Source organism: Nannospalax galili, unplaced genomic scaffold (assembly GCF_000622305.1).
Source record: "Nannospalax galili isolate Female #2095 unplaced genomic scaffold, S.galili_v1.0 scaffold180, whole genome shotgun sequence".
Taxonomy (NCBI): Eukaryota; Metazoa; Chordata; class Mammalia; order Rodentia; family Spalacidae; genus Nannospalax; species Nannospalax galili.
Genome location: NW_008348199.1, coordinates 1,911,926 through 1,921,964, shown reverse-complemented (window position 1 = coordinate 1,921,964; position 10,039 = coordinate 1,911,926). Strand labels below are relative to the sequence as shown.

Here is a 10,039-nt window from a genome sequence, read left to right as displayed (position 1 = left end):
CCATCATCCATCCATCATCCATCCATCATCCATCCATCCATCCATCCATCATCCATCCATCCATCCATCCATCCATCCATCCACTCACTCCCCTACTGATTCATTGTACTGCAGTCACTGGGCTATGTGTCGGTCACACACTTTGATCTCTAAAATGACCTAGAGTACCAGATGTCATCCAACAGGCATTTGAGAAGCAGAAATTGAAGCACAGAGAGGGGAGGACAGTCCCCACCACCCTCTCTACCACATACCCAGGGGAGCTGTGCCCCAAACCCAGTCCTGTTTCATTTAAGAATCAGGAGATCAAACTATTGTTCCCACTGGGCTAGTTATTCTGAGAAACTTTTGTGCAAAAACATTCCATTTGACACAACGATAATAGCATCATAAGGAACTCTTTATGGGCTTTGGTCTGCAGAGGACGTCTTTGATGAATTATTTAAGCTGGCTCCTGAGAAAGTGCACGCCGTGAAAGAGGTAGGGGAGCTCAAAGCTGTTAGCCGGACCACCTACCCCCGCCGCCCACCTGCCTCTGTCTCAGGGTGATGGGGAAGGACACTGGCCTCCAGCCACACCTACTGGGTGCTAGGTGTCATGGGAGGACTGTCTGTCACCCCAGGGGGAAGGTGGTAATGCCCAGGTCCCTGGGTAGCTCAAGAGGTCTTGATCTTCTGTCATTAGGCTATTGTGAGCTTTGTTAACCAGAAGCTGGAGCGCCTGGGCCTGTCTGTACAGAGTTTGGACACCCAGGTAAGGACACTGCTGGAACCCCAGGCAGGGTGAAGGGTTCCATGGGCCCCAGAAACTCATTGTGTGACCCGAGGTGAGGTGCCACCTCCTGAGACCTCAGGACCCTCTTCGGTGGGGTGTGCTGCATAGGACCCTCTGGGGACCACCCTCCCCCAGGACCCTGGGAGAGGGGACCAGTTGGTGCTCTGTGAAGCTGGAGACCCCTCTGCTGCTGACTTATCACAAGGAAACTTAAGACATTCAACACCAGGACTCAGAGTGAGGATCCTCCCCTGCCATTGGAGTCACTCAAATGTGGCTCTGAGATTTGCACCAGGACCATTTCCTAGGTTGATGCCAAGCGTGTCTGGAGGTCAGTGGGCTCCACGTCTCCTGAGTGCTGAGGACTCAGCCTACTTTGGTGATGCTAACCAAATTGTCCTAGAGTGGGAACAGATGCCCACAGAGCTAGTGTTTCTCAGTTGAGTAAGGCCGTCCACAGAGATTCTGTGTCCCCAGTGTTTCAGCAACACAAGGGACAGAGGAGCTGAGACTCTGACAGTGCCTGGTCCCTACAGGGTGGTGATGAGGTCAGCTGACACTGAATAGCACCTACCAGACATGCTGTTTGCTATGATGAGAGAGGGCGGAAGGCAGATCTCAAGGCCTGTGCAAAATCTGTTCACAGATGCTGCCATGTTGGATAGACATCGAGCAGGGCCTAGTCACATATTTCTGAGCCTGTGGCCAGATAAAGAGCTCTCAGTACTCATCCTGTCCTAAGCAAAGTACTTTCTGCTCATTAACTCAGTGGCCTCTGGACAAGGTCAACAGATCATCTGTTGAGCATTAAGACACTGAGAGGTTAGGCAACTGACCTGATGTCACATGTTGATTAAATGCTGGTCCTAGGATTTGAACCCAGGCTCAAGTATGTGTTCATAGCCATTTCATATAGCCATGTGAGCTTTGAGAATGCTGTGACAACATGGTGGGACAGAAATACCAGACTTTGGGTCCAAATAGACATGCAGTTCTGTCCTGTGCCTGCCACTTATGGCCCTCCGGGCTCTGAGAACACCTCCATTTTGGCTGTGTGACATTGGGTGAGTTACTGCACTTCTCTGAATCTTAGGCTTCTCACTTTATAAAATGGGTACAATAATGGCAACCTCACTGTGGCTCTGAAATGAACGGCGCATTTGTGCTCTGCTTGTGTGTGTGAGAGAGATATTCAGAAACCTTGGGATATTGGGGGAAGGGCTCAGAGTCAGGTTTTCCAGCTGCATTTTGGGGACAGCAGTGGAGAAGATTCCAGGCCTGAACTAATAACATCAGAACAGACTTAATAGGAGGAAATTCCATTAAAGACTTGAAGCAGCAGATTTTCCACAGTATCCAATCTTGTGTTTTGTATCTTTGAAGAGATTCAATAGGATTCTATTAGCATATGGTGCTTGTGGCAGAGGCGGTGGCTTTATCAGAGCATACAGACAGAATAGACAGAAATATTAATGGGTCGTGTGCCTCTCTGCGCCAGTTCCTGATGGGATAATTTCAGACTTAATTCTGTTTTTGCCTGTGTTTCTATAGCTCAAGAACAGTTTGTCAGTTAAAAATGGACACAAGGGGATTGGGGAGATGGATCAGCTAGCAAAGTGTGTGCAAGGAGTAGGGCCTGATTCAATCCCAGAATCCCACAGTGTAGTGGTGGCATGCATTTTTAATCCCAGTGCTGGGAAAGCCAGTGGGTCCCTAGGACTTGCTAAGGCAGTCAGCCCAGCCTACTTTGCAAGTCCCCCCATTCCCTCCACATGCACATGCACACATGCACACGCGCATGCATGCACTGGACACAGGGCTATTCCACAGCGAGTTTAGATTGGCTCTTTTTATTGAACATACACTGTGAACCAGGCAGCTTTGTGTTGCTGTTGACAACCCCATGTAGCTGGGAACGTCATACCCATTTCTCAAAAGGAACCTGGGGCTCAGAGATGTGGTGTGACTTCCTCCAGCTCACACAGCCTGTAAAAGGCAGAGTGGGATCCCTCTGACATCAGTGTTTCCCACACCAGAGCCTCTAGCTCCTTACTTTTGCCTCACTGGGACAGATGCCTGAGAAAAACCACCTAAGAGGAAAGATTTACTTTGCTCCTGGTTTCAGAGGGTTCGCCCCACGCGCTTGAGCAGAATATCATGACAAGAGAAACACCTGGCAGAGGAAGGCTGTTCACATCATGGTGGGCAGGAAGCAGAGAGCCCAGTGGGAAAAGGGCAGGGATAACATACCCCTAGTAACCGCCCTCACCTAGCCAGCCCAACCTCCCAAAGTGTCCCAAACGGTGCATTATCTGGGGGGCATTCACCACCTGAGCTGAAGGACTGAATCCTGACACCTGCAGTTTGCAGATGGCGTCATCCTGCTCCTCCTCATTGGACAGCTGGAAGGCTTCTTCCTGCACCTCAAGGAATTCCACCTCACTCCCAGCTCTCCAGCAGAAATGGTGAGCTCCCTGAGGACTTTCCTCTGTGTGGACAGACTTATGGAATTGCTGTGCCAGTCTGTGGCTTCAATCCCAGCCAATGGAAGGTGGAGGGGAAGTTAGCTCATGTGCCTGTCTAACCATCTACCCACACTTACTCATTCACCTACCTGTCCATGTACCCATCAGTTCATCTGTCTGCCCACCCATCTATTTGCCTGCCAATCCATTCACCCACTCATCCATCCACCAGTTCATCTACCCATCCACTCACCCAATACCTATCTATCCATCCATCCATCATCCATCTATCTGTTCATCCACCTATCCACCCACCCACCCACTCATCTACCCATCCATCCACTTACCCACCCATCTACCCATCCACCTTTCCACCCACCCATCCACCCATCCACCCACCCATCAACCCATCCACCCACCCACCCATATACCCATCCATCCATCCATCCATCCATCCATCCATCCATCCATCCACTCACTCACCATCTGCCTCCCTCAACTTACCTAACCACCCACTCCTCATCCATTCATCTACTCACCCAGTCCATTCATGCACTGGACCCCTTAATGGCCTGCTCAGTGCCAGGCCATGCTGCACAGAGCAATCCCACACAACTCTGGCTTTCAAGCTCCTGTGCCTTCACCAGCTGCACTCTCAGGATGGTGGTCTTCCAGGGCAGCGAGGCAGGGGGTTGACTCCTGGTGTGTTAGGCAGGGCCTGCAGAGGGTGGTACGTGAGGCCTGAAGGAGTCAGCAAAGGTATCTGGGGACATGTAGCCTGGGCCACTGGTTGGAGTTTGTTTTGAGTTGGAGAAGAGAAGGGCACCCCCAAGGGAGGGCAGCCTCAGCAGAGACTTGGGAAGGTTTTGGAGGATTGTCTGTAGCTTGCCTGGGCTGCAGGGACTGGGGGGCAGGCTTAGCAGGTGAGGCACTCAGCATGGACCCTGGAGGCTGCTGGCAGGACTCAATGCTCTGCCCAGGCCAGTCCTGGGGAAGAGAAATAAACCCAGCATGTCTCCCAAGCAGGGACAGCCCTCTTAGCCTGCCTGAAACCTGTCTTAAGACTGGGTTCTCCCAGGGCCCCACCAACTCCCCCATCTGGCCCTTTCTCTCTCTCTCTCTCTCTCTCTCTCTCTCTCTCTCTCTCTCTCTCTCTCCTCTCCTCTCCTCTCCTCTCTCTCTGTCCCTTCTCCACGCTACAGCACCCTCTGCCTGTCCTGCCCCAGCCACTGTCCCTGCAGGTCTCCACTGTCCCTGCATGTCTCCACTGTCCCTTCAGGTCTCCACTGGCCCTGCAGGTCTCTCTCCACTGTCCCTGCAGGCCTCTACTGTCCCTGCAGGTCTCTCTCCACTGTCCCTTCAGGTCTCTCTCCACTGTCCCTGCAGGTCTCCACTGTCCCTGCAGGTCTCTCTCCACTGTCCCTGCAGGCCTCTACTGGCCCTGCAGGTCTCTCTCCACTGTCCCTTCAGGTCTCTCTCCACTGGCTCTGCAGGTCTCCACAACCTCAGGTATCTTGGCCTCGCCTGGCTTTGCTGTTCAGCTGCTCCCTAGCAGCGGGCTCTGACCCCGTCTCATTTCCTCAGTGCTCCCAGCACTCAGCATACCCCTGATGCAGCTTCTCCCGGGTCCCTCAGAGTTACCCATCTAGGCCCCACCTCTCCTGGCACATTGCTCCACACTCTGGGAAGAGGAGGGCAAGTCATGTCTCCATTTTACAGAGGGCAAGACTGAGTCCTTAGAGCCCACCAGGCTTCCCTGGGGCACGCAGATTCCTGTGACAAGTCTGGCTTCTGGAACAATCCATCCTTCATCCCTTCTTTGTACGAGCCTATGGAAGGGAGGGAGCAGGGGCCTAAGAGGCTCACAACATAGAATACATTCACCAGGCCAAACGTTGAGCATGAACCATGAGACGTCTGAGGAGGGAGTGAGGGGCACCACAGGAGCCCAGGCTCAGCAGTGTGGCCTGCATGCTTGTCACCCTGTGGCTGGGCTTCTTAGGACTCAAGACCTGAACTGGCTATTTCCAAGCTCCAAACTCCAGTTACGGGCCAGGATAGCCACCTAGACATTCAACATCCCTGGCACAACCAGCTTGTGAGCCCACTGACATTAGAACCTGCTTTGGACCCCGAGTGGGGGAAACACTGCAACTGCTTAGCTCCGAGTCTGAGAGGAGTTTGGGGCCCTGAAGGAGGACTGTGGATGACAATCCCCATAGGTCTTAGCTGGCGGCGGCAGAAGCTCTCTCCAAGGTGGGGCACAGTGGACCATTCTGGCCTCCTGGAACTGTCTTTCATTATCAGGCCCTGCTTGCCTGCAGTATTGATGGGAAGTCGTCACTCATTTCTGGAGTGGAGTTAGGGATGGAGAAAGAGGTGCTCGTTTGCTCTGCGGAAATCAAAGCTCAGGATCCAGGAAGCGCTGGTTTCCTGCACATTCAATTATCTCTCCCAGGAAGATGGGACTGGCTCCTGGGTCCTGACCTTTCTCGGCTCTGTAAAGCATCGAGTTTCCCCTTCATCATCTCAAACTGCTCGGAAACAACAGACAGGCTGGGGAGGGCGAGACTGGCCTCTCTGGAGCCTGGTCAGCTATTCAGGAGACAATCTTTAGTTCAGAACGAGCTTTCAGGAGGAAGAGTGTAGGGGAGAAGCCAAAGTATTTTAAGTGTCTTCTGTGCGGTCCTTCAGCACTGTGTCTCCAAGGGTAAGTACTAGTCTGGTTCTGGTCCCTGTGCATGGACAGCCACAGTTGACGCTCAACAAATATTTTCAAAATAAGTGAAGGATGGGCCAACAGATAGCTCAGAGGGTAAAGGTACTCGCTGCCAAACCTGGCAACTTGAATTGGCTCCTGGGGACCCACATGGTGGAAGGAGAGAATTGACTCCTGCAAGTTGTCCTCTGACTCCACAGGTGCACCATGGAATGCACTCCCTTCATAAATAAACAGATTTTAAAAATAAGTGTGAAATCTGGCAGCTGCTTAGCTCAGAGCCCAAGTGAAAAGTCTGAGGTCTGTGGAAGACACAGAGCGGGAGACCTGGTAACTCCTCACCTGCAGTCACGACTATTTGAGAGGTTGAGGCAGATTGATTGCAATTTTAAGGCCAGCCTGGGGCTCCAGACTGAGGTTAGGGCCAGCTGGACAATTTAGTGAGAACCTGTCACAAAATACAAAGTAGAGAGAGGGTTGGGGATGTGAACCAGTGGCTTACCTAGTGCTGAACGTGTCTGAAGCCCTAGTCAAGTCTAGCACTAGAAAAAAAAAGTGACGGAATGAAGTATTTCCCAAAACTGGCCCCACGAGGTGCTCTGTGACAGATGGGGCCTATGATCAAATAACAGAAGGGCACCCTGACATGCTCAGTGCTCTGAGTAGTCCTGTAGTGAAGGAATCAGTATGACTCTGTTTAACCCAACAGTTTCCATTGGGCCACAGATGCCACGTGCCTTGACACCCTGGGTCATGCTTTTGGGAAATGCTGGCTGGCCAGGAGCATCCAAGGCAGGGCTTTGAGGTGCAAAGCAGGGTCTTGAGTCTTAGATTTCTTCTGGTTTGCTTCCTGGGCAGCCCTCAAGAAGCCTCCTATAAAGGGGAGCCTCGGGGGATGGGCTCAGGGACATAGAGGCGGGGCTGTGCCTGGTGCCCTGGTCTCCTCACAGACCAGGTCTGGACCTCCTGATCTGGACCTCACCAAGGGTGCCCAGCCCTGGACAGCCCGAATAGTGATTTGTGATCCACCTTTCCTGTGCTCTTGTTTTATGAGTCCCAGCCACTCTGCCTGCCCCATGTCCTGACAGTGGTCCTCCGAGTGGAGAAAGACTCCTCACCACCTTCCAAGGGGATCCCACCACCGACGAGCTCCCTTCCAAGTCAGAGTCCCCTCATTGACACTTATATGCAGGGTGTCACCTCCATCAGGAAGCCCCACCCCATCCTCCATTCATCCCCAATCCCTAATCTCCTCAGTGAAGACCTTTCTCACTAGCAGTGGCCTCCTTGATCATGTGTGTTCAACGCATGACACCCGCTTAGAACTGAGATCTGAGGGGGGCCCCGCTGTGAGGGAATGAGCACCCCATCCATGGCAATGGAAGGAACTACTGGTCGTCCCCTAATTGCTGTTATGGCTCAGTGATTCAAACCTGGGGTGGATGTGGATGGATGTCATAGGTGGCAGGATGGGCCTGGTACCTGGACCTGAGGTCTCATTGGCTGACACCCTATTGGCCTTGTCATTATAGCTGCACAATGTCACGCTGGCCCTGGAGCTACTGAAGGATGAAGGCCTGCTCAGCTATCCCGTCAATCCCGAAGGTGAGTGCTCGGTCACCCATTGCCTGGATGGCCTATCTTGGGTGTTTCTTAGAGCAGGTTCTGGATGTGGGGGACAAACGTGCTGGTGGGGCTCCCCTGTTTGTAGGCACATGAAGAGACCCTGGCCTTGGGGTTTCCTAGAAGGGGCGCTGCAGCCACCAGGCCTGCATGCAGGGGCTGAGGACCCCGGGGATGAGTGTTCGAAGAAGCCCAGTTTTGAGTCGCTACGGGGGAGGAAAGGGGGTACAAGGAAGGCCTAGACAGGAGGTGGTGGGCGCTGGGACTCCTGACAAGACCCTTTTTCTGGCTTGCTGGGAATTCTTTCTGTTTGAGCAACAAAATCTTCCCCAAAGCCTCTCTGTCCTGGCCACCTGGACAGATAGTCCTTCCCTGTCCTGGCCTGATGAGCTGCTCCCTCTGCCCACAGACATCGTGAACAAGGATGCCAAGAGCACACTGCGGGTGCTCTACAGCCTGTTCCTCAAGCACACGATGAGGACAGATGGGGATGGGGCACCCCGTGGAACCCCAAATTAGCCACTGCTGCCTCCCTAAGCCATTTCTCAAGACCTGAAGCCTGGACCCAGCGAGAGGGCCCAGCATCCCCCAGGTCTTCCCACCCCAGCCCTGCTCCTCTGGGTAAATGACCCATGTCCCTCCCAGGTCTCTCTTGCCTCTGTCCACACACCAGCCAAGGCCTTTGACCTCATGAGATGGGGGTCTGTTTTGAGCCAACCTCTGTTTTGTTCAGTGTATCTTAGTAAGTGTGTACATGTATTTCTGTGGGACCCTCTGGGAGCCAGTGGACTCCTTCTGGGTGGGCCCTTAACTGTGGTGAGAAAGAGTTGAGCCCCCAGACTGTGCCAGTCCTTGGCAGCCTCCAGCCCATCTCCTGGGGTTCTAGGTAAACAGGTTGGCCATCCACAGAGTCCTCACAAAGCCAAAATTCCCCCACTTGAGGCTTTTAGGTGCCAGGGCTGAGGGCCTCAGGCCTCACTGAACTCAACTGCCTGCTGCCCACCACCCTCTTGGGGTGACAGGCCCAGGATCACCCTGCCTGGCTCCTCCATATCATCACCTCATCCTGTTTGATAGAAAATTTCAATCATCATAATTCATTTTTTCACGTTATTGAGGAATAATGCACCACTAACATTTTCCTGGTTTAAATGTACAATTTGATGAGGTTTGAGAAACATATATAGTCACATCACCTGAACGAGAAGAACCGAGTCTATCACCCAAGGCTCTGCCTGCCTGGGTTCCAGGCCCTGGAAACTGCCAGTTTGATTTTGTCACTATTGTTTCTTCCAGAATGTTCTATAAGCTGTGTCAGAGAGGACACAGCCATCTGTGTGGGTCCCTTTCCCCTGCACAATGCTGCAGTCTCCATAGTGACCCCACAGTCCTCCCCTCCGCTTGCAGGTCCCAGGCCCTTCCAGTGGTGCCACTGGCTGCCAACTGACCACGGGGGAGTGCCTTACTTTTTGTGAGCTGTAGTCTGTAGGATTGTTCTTTGTTTGTGTGTTTTTTTTATTGCTATGTGTGTTCAAGTCTTTGCACCCACATGTTCCCTTTTCTTAGGTGAAAACCTAGAATGGACACAGCTGATTCATATAGTAATCATATTTTAATTATATGTTTTATGCTATAAAAAGCTATGAAACCATTTTCTGAAGTAAATACACCGCTTTGCATTCCCACCTGCAACATACAAAGAGCTCAGGTTGCTCTGAGTTCTTATCAGCACATGGTATGGTCAGTCTTTTCAATTTTAGCCATCTAGAGAGGGGGTAGTATCTCGCTATGGTTTTAATTTTCAGTGTCATTCCTGTAATGACTAATGGTTTTGAGTATCTGTGTTACTCAGCCCTGGTTACTGTAACAAATTGCTATAGACTGGGCAGCTTAGCTAACAGAAGGTATGTCACACTGTTCTGGTAATTGGGACATGTAAGGTGAAGGTGCTGGTTTGGTGAGGACCTTCCTCCTGGCTTGCAGATGTTGCCTTGTTTCTATATCTTCAGGAGGGTCCAAGGGAAGAGGGTCAGGAGGGGAGGGGGATAGAGAGAGGGAGAGAGAGAAAGGGGAGCAAATACGGAAAGGAAAGAGAGAGAACACCATTCTGGCATCTCCTCACCCCCTTATTCTGGGGACCCCACTTTCATAGCCTCATCTAAATCTAATCATTTAAATTCTAAATCTCAGCTCCAAATACCATCCCACGGAGGATGAGGGCATCAGCATGTGGACTGGGGAGGGGCAGCCTCCACCCCAAGGTGCGACATCTTGTGTTTCCACCTCTATGCCTTCCTTCAAAACAGTTTTGTGTACACGTGTCTCTGTGTGGGTTTGTGCACAGGAGTGCAGTGTCTGAAGAGGCCAGAAGAGGGCATTGAATCCCCTGGAACTGGAGGTACAGGTGATAGTGGACCGCCCGATGTGGCTGCTAGGAACTGAATTCAGGTCTTCTGAA

At 52.1% G+C, this 10,039-nt stretch overlaps 1 protein-coding gene across 2 annotated transcripts in view; it reads left to right on the top strand.

Annotated features, from left to right (window-relative positions):
- Positions 1-9,335, top strand: part of Parvg (parvin gamma) — a 25,600-nt gene extending 16,265 nt beyond the window's left edge. For both annotated transcript variants that reach the window (XM_008844719.3, XM_029569155.1), the window contains exons 9-13: positions 422-480; positions 685-753; positions 3,138-3,239; positions 7,491-7,563; positions 7,991-9,335. In XM_008844719.3, the coding sequence (XP_008842941.1) occupies positions 422-480; positions 685-753; positions 3,138-3,239; positions 7,491-7,563; positions 7,991-8,100 (413 nt within the window). In that variant the 3' untranslated portion in view covers positions 8,101-9,335. The remainder of the gene's footprint in view (positions 1-421; positions 481-684; positions 754-3,137; positions 3,240-7,490; positions 7,564-7,990) is intronic.
- The last annotated feature ends 704 nt before the right edge of the window (positions 9,336-10,039 follow it).